The sequence below is a fragment of the Hoplias malabaricus genome, chromosome X2, assembly GCF_029633855.1.
Source record: "Hoplias malabaricus isolate fHopMal1 chromosome X2, fHopMal1.hap1, whole genome shotgun sequence".
Lineage (NCBI taxonomy): Eukaryota > Metazoa > Chordata > Actinopteri > Characiformes > Erythrinidae > Hoplias > Hoplias malabaricus.
Genome location: NC_089819.1, coordinates 6504282 through 6519953, shown reverse-complemented (window position 1 = coordinate 6519953; position 15672 = coordinate 6504282). Strand labels below are relative to the sequence as shown.

Below are 15672 nucleotides of genomic sequence, written 5' to 3'. Positions count from 1 at the left end.
AGCTTGGGAGAGCACTCCTCCTCCCATGGAATTAAGAGGGATTTGTGTTGCTTCTGACCTGAAGATTTCAGAGCTGAGCAGAGACGTTAATGGCACCCACCACTGAGCTCCATTTCACTGACTCAGCAGAACAAGAGCTGATAGCACTTTTTATCAGATCACTGATTCCTCTCATATTTAACTACTGACCTCTCTCTCCCCCCCTTCTCTCTCTCTCTCTCAATCCCTTCTATTTTTTTCCTCTTCTCTCCCCATTCATTTCTGTATTTATGCTGTTCTTTTCCTCTCTCGTTTTTGCATTCATTCTTCCTCCTATTCTTCTTTCTCTCTCTTCTCCTCTCGCCCTACCTCTCTCTGGGTCTCTCACACTGTCTCTGTTCTGTAGGAGTTTTCGTTCTGTCAGGTGTGGAACAGTAATCAGCAGCCTTTGCACTGTGCCTTTTCATTGGAGAGGTTCAGCACTGCCACCACGCAGCTCTCCTGCAAGATCAGTGTGCGCCAGGTCAAAGGTCACGAGCAGATCCTGCAGGTCTACACCTCCGTGGCAGAGGTCAGACGCTTCCCTCTCTTGACCAGACAGCCGTGAAACTGTAAACACATTCACCTTGAGAACACGAGTTCTGCAGGTGGCTTCATCCCTTTTAAATTCACGACTCCAAGTGTGTTTGGACTCCTCACACGATAAATGTATTCAGCTACTCTGAGGTGTACTCGTTGTGGATAAACATGTTCCATTACACACACACTGTGTATAATGTCTATAGAAAAGGATGGAATGAAATCGGAGGCTCTAGAGCAGCTGCACAGGAATCTAACGTAGCCATGCCCAGTGCCAGGCATTAGCTAGAGGAGTGTACATCGACCAAAAAACCTCGTTTTGCAACAGTGGAATTTTGTTCTCTGAGGAGTTGGAGCTCCATCTGCTGCCTTTGGGATGATTTAGAGCACCTGAGTGCACTAAGGCTGTTGTGAATCCACACAGCCGTGTAGAGGAAAGGCTGTTACACCAGCAAAGATGAGACAAACTACTTATTTATACCCTTTATTTCACAAGTGGTAAGCAGGTGCACACAACCTTTTAGCTATATACTACACATTTAAAAATGCTGGCTTTTCAAGGGTTTTTCAGTTAAATAAATAAACAAGTCTTTATATATTACACAGTGAAATCGTTCTTTATATTAGATAGAGAATGTGCTATAGATGGTTCTATTTAGCACCTTTTAGAAAAAGGTTATATATGGCACCAAAACGGTTCTTCTGTTGTAAGAAGCTTGACATTGTAACTATAGATGAACCATTTTATGTGCAATACAGAACACTTTAATACATATTTCATGTATTTCATTCACTATCTGTAACCACTTATCCAGTTCAGGGTCGCGGGGGTCCAGAGCCTACCTGGAATCATTGGGGGCAAGGGAGGAATACACCCTGGAGGGGGCGTCAGTCCTTCACAGGGCAACACAGGCACACACACCCAGAACCAGTATTTGTAGAGTGTAGTGTATGACAAAACAATAGTTCCTGCATTGAAATATGAATATACTTAAAATAAAAATCACCTTGATTCAGTACTAATCTGTAAACGCATATCAGCATATCATTACTGTCCAATGAATAGCATGTATCTCCAAAGTAGTAACTTTACAGGAGAAGGAAAAACCTTCTTAACTTCACACTTCACAATGATGGTTCTACATGGGTCCTTTAGTAAAGAAAATGGTTCTTGGCATCATGAAGGGGTTCTTCAGATTGATGAAGAATGTACTATAGATGGTTCTATACAGCACCTTTTAGAAAAGAGTTCTATTTGGCACCAAAAATGGTTCCTCTGTAGAAAGAAGCTTGACATCATAACAATAGAGGAACCCTTTTTGGTGTTGTATAGAACCCTTCTCTAAAAGGTGCCATATAGAACTATCTATAGCACATTGTCCATCAATTTGAAGAACCCTTTCATGATGCAATGAACCCTTTAATCATGCCAAAGTTTCTTCAAGTGTTCAGGGTTCTGTATAGAAACATTTTCTTTACTAAAGAACCCTTGTGGAACTATCATTTTTAAGAGTGCTGTCAGTAAAAAAAATGATTCCAAGTAATTTTGGAGCATTTCAAATGGTTCATTCATTCATTCATTGTCTGTAACCGTTTATCCATTTCAAGGTCCCAGTGGGTCCGGAGTCTACCCAGAATCACTGGGCTCAAGGCAGGAACCCTGCAGGGGGCGCCAGTCCTTCACAGGGTGACACACACACTCCCTTTTGAGTCGCCAGTCCACCTACCAATATGTGGGAGGAAACCCACGCGGACATAGGGAGAACACACCACACTCCTCACAGACAGTCACCCGGAGGAAACCCATGCAGACACAGGGAGCACACGCCACACTCCTCACAGTCACCCGGAGGAAACCCACGCAGACACAGGGAGAACACACCACACTCCTCACAGACAGTCACCCGGAGGAAACCCACGCAGACACAGGGAGAACACACCACACTCCTCACAGACATTCACCCGGAGGAAACCCATGCAGACACAGGGAGAACACACCACACTCCTCACAAGACAGTTACCTGGAGGAAACCCATGCAGACACAGGGAGAACATACCACACTCCTCACAGACAGTCACCCGGAGGAAGCCCACACAGACAGAGGGAGAACACACCACACTCCTCACAGACAGTCACCCGGAGGAAACCCACGCAGACACAGGGAGAACACACCACACTCCTCACAGACAGTCACCCAGAGGAAACCCACGCAGACACAGGGAGAACATACCACACTCCTCACAGACAGTCACCCGGAGGAAACCCACGCAGACACAGGGAGAACACACCACACTCCTCACAGACAGTCACCCAGAGGAAACCCACGCAGACACAGAGAGAACACACCACACTCCTCACAGACAGTCACCCGGAGCGGGAATCAGCCCACAACCTCCAGGTCCCTGGAGCTGTGTGACTGCGACACAACCTGCTGCACCACCCTGCCGCAGCTGTGTCTAAATGATGTAGTAAATTAAAAATGCACAAAAATTGAGATTTTGTCATGTTTTCTTTGGACAGTGATGATACACCTGATCTCTGTAGCCCTCAGCCACATTATTGCTGTATTTATTAATGATATTGCTGTTGTTTTTTTTCAGAGGGAGAAGGAGACACTCCCCTTTTTTATGCAGGCAGATTGCACGGTCACCTCACAGATGGGCGCCAAAGCCTTTAAAATTCCTCCGTCCATTCGGCAGCGGATCTGCGCCACCTTCGACACTGCCAATGCCAAAGGCAAGGACTGGCAGCTCCTCGCCCAGAAGCTCCACATCCAGAGGTAAGACCCCTGGAGGGAGGCAGGCAGCGGAAGGCTGATCATTTTTTAAATGTACCTTGATTACATTTATGCTTTTGTAAATGAATCTGTCATGAAGTAAATTTACCTCCACGGAGATGTGAGGCACGTTTTATATCAATTATTTGACTGCCAATAATGCCCCCTTGTGGAGACTGCTACCACTTCTCACCATCAGTGTTGAGCAATGGGTGTGTGAGTGAATAAATGTCTGAATGATGTGAATGAAGCACTCACTGAGTTAGTGAGGGAACCAGGGAAGAAGTCAGTGAACCCGTAGGTAAGTCAGTAAGTAAAGGTTTGATGAATGAGTCAGAAAGCAAGTGAAGCCACGCGTGAGTGAGTGAATAAATGATTGAATGGATCATTTATGTTAGTACAGATTGTGATTAGATTGTGTTAGTAAGTGAATCGGGAATTGAATGAGTGAGTGAATCAGTTGGTGAGTCAGTACGTAATGGAATTAGTGAATGAGTGAATCAGTGAGCAACACAGAAATCTCTCAGTACTAAGTGGGTGAATAAACCCTTGCGTGAACTACTGAGTGAATAAGTCATTATAAGTGTATCAATGGGCAACACGGTGGCGCAGCAGGTAGTGTTGCAGTCACACAGCTCCAGGGACCTGGAGGTTGTGGGTTTGATTCCTGCTCCAGGTGACTGTCTGTGAGGAGTTGGTGTCCGCGTGGGTTTCCTCCGGGTGACTGTCTGTGAGGAGTGTGGTGTGTTCTCCCCGTGTCTGCGTGGGTTTCCTCTGGGTGCTCCGGTTTCCTCCCACAGTCCAAAAACACACATTGCAGGTGAATTGGCGACTCAAAAGTGTTTGTAGGTGTGAGTGTGTGAGTGAATGTGTGTGTGTGTGTTGCCCTGTGAAGGACTGGCGCCCCGTCCAGGGTGCATTCCCGCCTTGCGCCCAATGATTCCAGGTAGGCTCTGGACCCACCGCGACCCTGAATTGGATAAGGGTTACAGATAATGAATGAATGAAGTGTATCAATGAATAAGTGAATTTCGAGCCAGATCTCTATACATCAGTAGCATTTAAAACCGCATTGTATTAAAGTGTGAGTGAGTGTATATATATGTGACTGTGAGAAGGAGTGAGTTACAGTTAGGATTCAAGAGGAGTTTGGAGGAAGAACAGAATCCTGCTTCAGTCTGTGGTTCTCAGTCCGCACAGAGGCAGAGATGTAATTCATAATGATATGATTGTACCCCGGGAAAATCTTTAAATAATCATATTTCTGCTGTGGCATGTACGCCATACATTATACATCATCCACACATTATTTAATTACCTCTGCATGCTAAGGATGTCATTTCTCAGAGGAAAGCATTTGATGTTTATGATGCAACTCGTCATTGGGCTTTAAGAAAAATTATTATTACGTGTTTTTTTTGGTGGGGGGTGATTCAAGACTTGAAGCAAATAAGAGATTATTATTTAAAGCGTGATTTGAAACACTGTTTGAATCTGTGTTTAAACACTGCCCTCATCTGGTCATAAATATTACTGCAGACTGCTTCAAAAATAGAAACCATACTTTGCCTTTCATGGACTAATCAGCTAATTAGAAGCAAATTAATATGTTTTTTCTGAACTCATTACTCAGACAAATTAGGATACACAGTGCTAATTCAGCGCCGGTTATTTAGATCCTCTAGATAGTTCCGCCTGATGTTACTGTTCAGGTTAGGGTCTGGTTATTAATATTATTTTTAATATTGTGACCAGTAGAGCTTTTATGGGGCTACACATTCTGATCCCTAAAACTATTTTGTACTCTAATAAGTTTAGAGATGCTGTGCTTAACTGACTAATCTGATTGTAGTGAACGGAAATATAATAACCAGCTCTTAACTGTCACGCAGAAACCCAGTCGGTTAAATAATCAGCACTGAAGCACAGAACAGTGGAGCATCTCACAAGTTAATATCTGCTAGTGCCTGCAGTTTCACCCTATAACTGCATTAGTACTGTATTTACTGCCTTATAAAATGAAAATAATATGTTGACTGGGAAATATTCCACAAATGTGTGAAGGTGATATTCCTAGAAGTGGGATTCTAGCCTGGGGTCTGTTCACTGAAGTTCTATAATCGGCAACTAGTGCTCTCCAAACTTCAGGGTGAGAACGTATGTGTCTGGAAGACAGCTGGTGATAAACCTCCCCCTCCCTGCTTGGTAGCATCATGTGATGGAGGAGACCTAAGCTAGTTGCCTGTATTTTTTATTTATTAGTTTTTTCCAAACTTTGGTTTCTCTCATTCATTCACACTTTGCTCTGCCTCTGCAGGAACCTGTCATACTTCGCTAAGCAAAGCAGTCCATCCGGGGTCATTCTGAGCCTTTGGGAGGCCCGGCACCAGGCCAGCGGAGACCTGGACTCACTGGCCAGTGCTCTGGAGGAAATCAGCAAGATCCACTCCAAAGGCTCCGCCCAGAGTCCCAGTGAGACAGAACCGGACTTCAACCAGTGACCCTGTCTGTGGATGCAACTTAATCAGTGCGTCACTCCGCTGAGAACAAGAGCTTTTGACTCCTGGAGGTCCAGCTCAGAGAGAGTGAGAGAGATGTGGACACGAAATAATCAAGAGTACTGCTGTAATGTGCGAGGACGGTGGCGGAGGAAAACCACAAAAAGACGCTTGAAGTGGAGGAAGTTCTGCCTCGGCCTCGCCTCATTAATCTTTGTTAGGTATCACGTGGGGGCTGGGGTGCGTCCTTAAGCGTTTAAGTCTTTTCTTTCGGCTTCATCATTGGTCAACATTTTAAAGCTGTGTCTGTGTGAGTCCTGGCGTCTGGCAGCATGGACCTTTAAAACGCTTTGATGTGGTGACACTTAATTACGTTTGTGGCTCGTTTGCACTAGCAGGAAGGTCAGTTAAACGCTGCGTTTGAAAGAAAGCATTAACCGCCATCTCTGGGTTGAGTGTGGATCTTGTTTTTCTGCGCACTGTGTGTACCGCAGCCTCCTATTTACGTTTCTTCTTTTTTTTTCTCAGTTGAATTTCCTTTCCCGGATGCTCCTTCAGTAGGGGACCTGCCATTGTAAATGCCGTAACAGGGAAAGGCTGATGAATAAAATATGTTAAAGGGTGGTTATTTTTTTTGTTGTTGTTGTTGTTGTTTTTGTTGATGTCATTATCTTCAGATGCATACGCTGTAATGAAAGGAAAGCAGGGCAAAGCAAAGTAGAAGCACAAGCATGACAGTCTTATTGTTGCGTGAGGGCTTTGCACCAACTTTGGGCCCAAGGCCTGGCATGACAACAGCACAAATGTGTTCCTCTTAGATAACAATGGCAGTTGATTTTTTTTTTTTTCCTGAACAGGGGCTCATTGGCCTGGTGAGTCAGTTAAAGCGAGTTTCTTGACAGTACAGTAGAACCCAACACCTCCATGAAAATATGACAGATCCTTCCTTTCCAGGAACTGATACACCACCGCCGCGTGCCCGTGTCAAAAATATGTTAAGCCCCGAACCCTCTGCCAGTAAGTTAAAGGCATAAGGTAGCAGCAGTAAGAAAGTGTCAGTGTTAAAGCAAAGGAACAAGCAGCTGTTAAAAACGAATGGCTCAGCTAATACCCCGCCTTCTGTTCTCTCTCTGCGGTTCGCCTTTGAAGCATTCAAGAAAAAAGAAAAATCCCCTGGAGGAACCTGGGGAGAATAAAGAAAGCCCCTTATCTGCCGTGACCAAACTGGCTCGCCCAGGCCCTGGAAACAAGGGGCCGGCGAGATGTAATTAATGTCCGGCGCGAGAGAAACAGCCGGCCGTCGGAAGTCCGGAGGGATACGGCCTCAAGAATGTTATCCCCTTCTTTTCCAAATCATCTCCTTCATTAATCTGCTCCCTCCGCAGGGGCCCTCATTTTGGGTGGTTTTCAAAAACTCTGCCTCGGCTAAAGAGCGGTCATGCACTGCCGCCATGGACACGGTAGCAGCAGTGAAAGAGGAGGTGGTAATTGTTAATAACTTCAACGTTTAAACGCCCAAGAAGGGTGTCCTGAAATATGAACAGGCATCGAGTGCATGATTTCACTACAGTTTAAGGGCACACTTTAACCAAGAGCTGTTAACACATCTGCAACTGGGAGTCAGAGGCTAACGAGCCTGAAGAGATCGTTATTCTGTTTCTGTTAGTATTTTTGAATTAGCGTTTAAAATACATGCTCTCAAATAATAATTAATCATCTTTCTTAACCATAATTGGGTGTGCTCATGACTGCAGTTCGAAATATATCCAGTAGGTGGCACTGATAATGTTTAGCAGTGTGTATACAAGCTAACACACACATTATCTAATGTCAACCCCCATCAAGCTTTAGGACCCTGGTACACGTGAGGCTAGATTATACTTCTGCGTAAATCCATGTAGGTTTGGCACACACTTGGGTAAGCGTAGGATGGGCACAACCCCAGAACCTCAGCTAAGAATTGTAGAGGTATATCTGTGGAGAGAGTAAACACGGATTGACTGCCTGATAACCATGGTCCCAAGATCCAAAAAATACTGAAGCTGAAAAACCAGTGTGAGGATCGTTTTTCTTAAAAGGGGTGCCATGGTGTTTCTGCAGGTGTTTCTCAGTTTAGAACTAAATCTGTCTATGGTTATTCACATTGTCCCCTGCATCCTTTCATTTAGTAAAACAGAGCACGACACTGCCTTCATCAGTGACAGTTCCTATTAGGGTTAGTATTAGAATCACTTCATTAGCCACTGAGCTTGCACACAGAGGGTTCTCTGCATTTAGCCCAATCCGTGCTGTGAAACACACATTTACACACACACTAGTGAACACTAGGGGGCACACATGCCATGGCGCCAGGGAGCAGATGGGGGTTAGGCGCCTTGCTCAAGGGCACTTCAGTCAGTGACTTCACTCTGGGGATTGAACCAGCAACCTTCAGGTCACACACCCATTTCCCTAACCACGCTCAATCCATGATGCAGAGATGTGTATGTGGATCTACGCAGAAACAAAAAAAACAGCCTTCACCATGGAATAAAGCACATCATCTCAACTGTGTGAGGTTTTAATTTAATATTCCATTCTCAACGATTTTTGTCACAGTTTCATGGTCAAATGAATCATGCCTCCAATGTTCTCTCACAGATTTGAGCGTTTTTCTTTTTAAATAATTTCTGAGACATTTCTGATCTTTTATCTTCGGGGATATTTTGCTATTCATGTTTAATTAACTTATATTTTCCATATATTAATAATAAATGTTCTATCTGAAGGTCTTTGCTGAAGGTATTTCTTATAGTACAGGCCAAACTGGGGGCTGCTTAGAGTCACAGAAAAGGTCAAGTGCATATTAGCACTCATTAAGTACAAGGGGTCCTTAGTTAAAAGAACTGGGCTACTACTTTTGAGCATCAGCTTTTGAATATGAGACAGTAAAACAACAGCACATGTGGAGGGATAAGTATGTTTGAGTACCAAGTATTCAGCCCAGTGGTACAGCTAATAGGCTGCAACTACTTAAATCTTCCCTGTGGCCTGTCCAGGGTGTGTCCTTGCCTTACAGCCAGTGATTCCGGGTAGGCTCCAGACCAAATCTCTGGAAGTCGGCATTCCCAGAACTGTCTGAACTGGACACTTAGCTATGAACTGTGTTACAAGGTGGTTTACGAGCATATACCTAAAACACTGAAAAAAATGCAGGCTTCATTGGAAAGAGCAGAACTTGTAGAGTATGAAAAACTTTATAGTGCAATTTCAAAAGTGGCACCACTTCCAACTTATCATATGCATTCCTCTATTTCCTGTAACCTCAACATCCAGCCCAGCCAGAATCAGAGCACACCCTGGACAAGACACCAATCCATTAGAGAGGCATACACTCACCCATTCACACACACCTTTGAACAGCCAACTACCGACGTGTATTTGGATTGTGGATGGGAAGCCAGAGCCCCTGGAGGAAACCTACACAGACACAGGGAGAGCAAAGACTCAAAGACGGTGATCTGAGGCTGTGGCCACAACACTATCTGCTGTACCATTTGCTGTACTATCTGCTGTACTGCCGATCCCAGCCCATCACCCTACTCAATCATAACGACTGAATTAAAAGACTATTGGTTATTAACCATATAAAGAAAAAAAACAGAATAATATATATATAATATAAACACAGGGACAACAGTATATAAATAATCATTTTGAATATTGATTCAAGATGGCGACCATGTTCTGGACACAGCCTAAAAGATAGTCCCCCTCACACATTATTGCTGGGGTATTCAGATATGTAATTTTCCCTTTCATTTCTGAAATAAAAGGGTGTCCTGTGACTTTTGATCCTGTACAGTATAAAATGAATACACTCCTGTTCTGAATAAATATTTAAAGATCCACATACTATATATAATTTCAATTAACATTACAGTGATCCCTCGTTATTCGCGGGGGATGCGTTCCAAGACCACCCGCCAAAAACGAATGTCTGCGAAGTAGAGGTAAAATATTTTTTTATGTATTTAACGAGTATTTGGACTTTTAAAACTCTCCCTGTGCTGTTCACAACCCACCCTTTGCATTAAACTGTCATTCTATAATGTTTTTCAGCTGGAACTACATGTGATATCCTACCAGTTTCTTTTAAGCTGTGATTTAGCGTAAGTAAATTTCACTCGGATGTGGACATGAATAATACATGTACTGTACGTAAGAAATACTATTAAATGATATATTTTGTCACCTACAGGCCTAGTCTAATATATGGAAATAATAATGAAAAATACTTTTGGCTATTCATCTTTCACGGTTTTCCTAGATTTTCCCTCAATATCCGTGATATAGCGGCCATGAGCCCCCTTGAAAAAACCCGCGAAGTAGCGAATCCGCGAAAGATGAACCGCGAAGTAGCGAGGGATCACTGTATTTGTCTTTTATTTTTAAGAATAAATCATATTTCAAGAATAAATATTGCAAACGGAACTGTTTGAAAAATCAGTTCACCCTTTACCAATGAGATTCATTATTTTGTCATGTGGTTCTTCGGGGTGAATTGGATTTAGTTATTTACTTGTTAATATATTATATCTTCTGTAACAAGCTTCATCATGTTCAAGGCTGTGGTGCGTCCAGAGCCCCCCCTGAATTCACTGGGCCCAAGGGACCAGCCCATCCCAGAGCAGATTACATACAGCAACAGTTTGTCTTGCAATCAAACACTTAGTCGGGCAGCTATAGGTATTTAGGCCAAATGATGTAATAGACTTTAAGGAATGAATGTGCAATTTTTGTGCAATGAAATGTGTCTTACGCATTTAACCCTTCTGTGGCAATGAACACACACGCACACTCGTGCAGTTGTGGGTTCAGTGCCTTGCACCTTGACACACACTCACACATTCCCACTTATGGACACTGAGTCTTCAGTCCACCGACCAACCCATGTTTTTTGACCGTGGGAGGAAACCGGAGCACCCGGAGGAAACCCACACGGACACTGGGAGAACACACCAAACTCCTCACAGACAGTCACTCGAGGTGGGGCTCAAACCCACAACCCCAGGTCCCTGGAGCTGTGTGACTGTGACACTGCTGTAAAAAATGCAAGTAGAAAAACAAAATACAATGCAAACATACACCACACACATAACTATAACATTATGACAACCTCCTTGTTTCTGCACTCACTGTCCATTCTCTCAGTTCCACTGACCATACAGAAGCACTTTGTAGTTCTGCAATTACATTAAGAGATGCTGTCCATCTCTTGCTCTGCATACTTTGCTTCCTTCCACCCTGTTCTTAAATACTCAGGACCACCACAGAGCAGTTATGATGGGGTTGTGGATCATTCTCAGAGTGCAGCGACTCTGATGCAGGGTTTTTTTGCATTTGTGCTGTGTATAAACCAACTATACTGTGTTACATTTATGAAATCAATGAACGACTGCAGAGAAAATGAAATAACTTTTCTGCATGCAACAAAATAACGAAAAAAGACGTTGTGTTGACGGTTAAGTAAAATACTCAATGTCTATTTGAGTCCTTGTAGTAATGGAAAAAAACGCCGAACTTAAATTATCCACTGGCAGCAAACAACGCTGTCCTCTCTCTGCGTGCCGTCATTATTTTACTGGCGCCGTGCAGTCTGCGGTCAGAAAGTTCCAGAAACCGCACACTGGCGGGTGTCGCAATTTGGAAGTTGTGACGTGTATTAAGAGCGACAAAATATTTTAAATATTAAATATTAAAATATTTTAGATGTTACAAGATCGCCATAATCTTCATAGAATTACAGTTTGAAAATGAACGAACCAAACTAAAATACATTTTAATTAAATACTCATTAATTATTTTCAAAAGCTGAGCCGCATCAGAGGGATCAAAGAGCCGCGGGTTGCCGACCCCTGCTCTATACACACAACATAATTAACCCTGTAATGGTACAATTCTCCTGGACAGTGAATCATAGAGGGCTTCACAAAATATTTTGGCCTCGCTGTGTTAAGGACAGAGAAATAATTAACCCTTAAATGGGTCCATTTTTTAAAAAATACTTTGTTTTTTCAACTTCCCAAACCTCCCATTAAAAAACTGACATATTTTTAGCACCTTTAAAATCACAATAGTTGTCAGTCTGTCTTTATGTTTCACACATTGCTTTATTTCCCAAATAATAAATACAATTTTTTTTATGAGTTTTTTAAAAATATATATTATATAGTTTTTATCTTTTGCTTCATATGTCTCTGGAAAGGAAGGAAGATGCAGCATAAATATTGACAAATATATGCAGCACATAAAGCATAAAACATCACATCATTAATAAATTCCTAGTGAGTGTTTAAACATGTGGAATGAGTGGAATTCTCCTTTTATTAATGCATTCGTGGCTAAAGAAGCGGTTTCAAAACACATTCAACACCATTAGCTTCTCGGAAGACCTTACACTAGCTGGTCCTCACATACAGCCACATACACTCGAGGTCAGTTACCGACATTGGATGAGTAGGTCTTGGCACTCCAACTCATCCCAAAGGCATTGAATGAAGCTACATTCTTTCAGAGATGGCCCCCAACCTGGAGGACGATACAACAGCCTTCTAGCCATAATTTGCTATAGACCATGCTGACCATAGGCTTGTGTGTGCTGCTCTGGGGGTCCTGCTTTAAGCAACACTGGCTTAGCAATGCCAGGGAGCACCACCGACAAAAATATCAGTAATAAGCAATTATGTTAAACCCCAATACGTGGGATATGGGATAACTGATTTATGAAGACATTTCTGAGAACAGGCATGAAGTACAACCTCTAGTGGCGAAGAAGGTACAGCAGAGATGGTATTTTTTAAGTGCTAAGGAACAACAACCTCACACAAATACTCCTGGAATCCTTCTACCGTGGCTCTACTGAGAGCACTCTGACCTACTGTATGTGTGTGTGGTTTTACAGCTGCACAACAGCAGAGAGGAAAATGCTCCAGATGGTCATCATCACAGCCCAGAGGATTATTTACTGCCCTCTCTCTTCCTTCTCTGGAGGACTTGTACAGTTCTTGTTGCCTCAGGAAGGCACAGCATTACAGAGCATTGAGGGCCAGAACAAGCAGACTAAAGCCGTAATTGCACCTAAAAATATACAACTGCTGAATGTGGATGAGCAGTGCACTGAATTATAATTGTTTGGTATTAAATGTCCTGTGTTAATCTTTGCACTTTAAATAAATAATTGCACTTTTCAATTTCTTTGTACTGTACTGATAAAATCACAATAAATACATTAATTTATTTATTAATTCTAGATCTGCATAAGTGTTGATTATAAGATTATCCGATTTGAAATGTAGTGTAATATGAGGAAAGTGTCAAGCTGTCCGCTATAAACGTTTTTGCACTTTAAAGTGGTGATAATAATTTAGTCAAAACTTCTAGATTATAAATTGTAAATGTGCTCTAAATATATGCATAAATATATTTTGTATATCCTAAATATTAAGTCGGGCGGCCCGGTGGTGCAGCAGGTAGTGTCGCAGTCACACAGCTCCAGGGGCCTGGAGGTTGTGGGCTCAATTCCCGCTCCGGGTGACTGTCTGTGAGGAGTGTGGTGTGTTCTCCCCGTGTCCGTGTGGGTTTCCTCCGGGTGCTCCGGTTTCCTCCCACAGTCCAAAAACACAAAGTGGTAGGTGGATTGGCGACTCAAAAGTGTCCGTATGTGTGAGTGAATGTGTGTGCGTTGCCCTGTGAAGGACTGGCGCCCCCTCCAGGGTGTATTCCTGCCTTGTGTCCAATGATTCCAGGTAGGCTCTGGACCCACTGCGACCCTGAACTGGATAAGGGTTACAGATAATGAATGAATGAATGAATAAATATTAAGATTACTTTTGTGTACTTTTTCACCTTTATGGGTTATATATTTGAATGTATATGAATACATAAAGTACTAATTTATTTTAATAGCTTTATCATAAAATATTTATCAGTAACAAACTGTTCTATTTGTGTTGACCTTGTTAAATTCTACTGTGATGTACAAATTACCCTACAATTGAAAACTTGAAATTTTAACTTGAAATTTCATGGGATTATTCATTCATTCATTCATTCATTGTCTGTAACCAGTTATCCAGTTCAGGTTCGCGGTGGGTCCAGAACCTACCCGAAATCACTGGGCCTAAGGCGAGAATACACCCTGGAGGGTGCGTCAGTCCTTCACAGGGCAACACACACACTCACATTCACTCACACACTCACACCTACTGACACTTCTGAGTCGCCAATCCACCTACCAACGTGTGTTTTTGGACTGTGGGAGGAAACCGGAGCACCCGGAGGAAACCCACGCAGACACAGGGAGAACACACCACACTCCTCACAGACAGTCACCCGGAGCGGGAATCGAACCCACAACCTCCATTGTCCCTAGATCTGTGACTACAACACTACCTGCTGCACCACCGTATGGAGATTATTATACACATTAAAAAAGAAAAAAAAATTAACACATCTGATTGGAATGCAATTTTGTCTTCTATTATGTAACAATAAAATATTTACCAAATGTCAAGCAATCATGTACCTATAAAACAGCATGGCAAATGGATGGCACACTTCACATAATAACTGTAGCATTATAAATACAAACAACAGAATTTCACAAAGAAACAAATGGCCTACAAAGTCTCATTAAACAGTAAAGGTCTATTTTAAATATAGAAATAAATAGAGAAAAATAAATAAGGAAAAAAAAAATATGGATGAAATAACCAGATGGGAAGTACTGACTGCTTAATTCATTAAATAAAATGACCTTATAAATCAAGGTATCATACTGATGCTAACATTTGACCACATTGAACATAATAAACTCTTAAAATTATACATGTAATGGAAACGTTATTAATATAGTAGTATCAATATACATTCAAATATATTTGTTGCTATTTGGAGACACCAACTCATACAAAAGAGACAAAGTACACAGAAGTAGACTGATTTGAGCACATTTAGAATATACTATATTCAATACACAAATACGCAGTATATACAATGAATGTCTGAACGTTTCTGCAACACCTTACAGGATGCAATATTATGACTCTTTAAATCCTTGGTATAAGTCCTACATGTTTCATAGAATGACATTCACTTTACTCTGTTGTGTATTGGACCACACCCTGGCCCTGATTTTTTTCTTTGTGGCTTGTTTGTTTCTCAGTGACATTCACATACCACACCTTTAGATTTCACTGCCTTTTAGTTTTACTTTTAGCTGAAGTGACTCAACAATGATTCATCACTGTGCATGGATAAGAATGTGGCTGTTACACATAAGAAGATCCACATCAGCTTAGAGATTTCTCATATTGGGCAGATTTGCTCTTACCTGCTTTCTTTTGTATTCTAACTAATAATGCATTACAGAAATCTTAGAACACACTTTTGTGGATGCAGTTATGAAATGACCAAATGACCGCTTGCTGTGTAACATGTGACCACAAGGTAAACCCAGGATACATATCTGATTACATCATCATTACCTTCACCTTTTCCACTTAATCCATTTCAGGGTCGTGGTGTACAAGCTTTATACGTGTTCAATGATAAGAAATTTCATTTATGGATTGTATTTGCTGGGTTTCATTGACTGTCTCCTGAGATGTCACTGATGCTTTTATTTGATCAGTCAGTGTATGGAAATTTGAAGAAACATGTAACACATGTAAACTTGTTGAACCAGATATCAGTGAAATACAAGGCTCCTCAGTCAGTGCTATTTCCACAGATGCCACATTGTTTCTGCCCAGAGTGTATTGTGGTGGTTCTTGAGGGTAATAGTTCTGAGATTTCCT

General features: G+C 42.1%; 1 protein-coding gene across 3 annotated transcripts in view; it reads left to right on the top strand.

The window, feature by feature from the left end:
- Window positions 1-8525, top strand: part of LOC136676727 (netrin receptor UNC5D-like) — a 241445-nt gene extending 232920 nt beyond the window's left edge. For all 3 annotated transcript variants that reach the window (XM_066653920.1, XM_066653921.1, XM_066653919.1), the window contains 3 exons: window positions 386-550; window positions 3160-3338; window positions 5653-8525. In XM_066653920.1, the coding sequence (XP_066510017.1) occupies window positions 386-550; window positions 3160-3338; window positions 5653-5836 (528 nt within the window). In that variant the 3' untranslated portion in view covers window positions 5837-8525. The remainder of the gene's footprint in view (window positions 1-385; window positions 551-3159; window positions 3339-5652) is intronic.
- Window positions 8526-15672: the final 7147 nt, after the last annotated feature.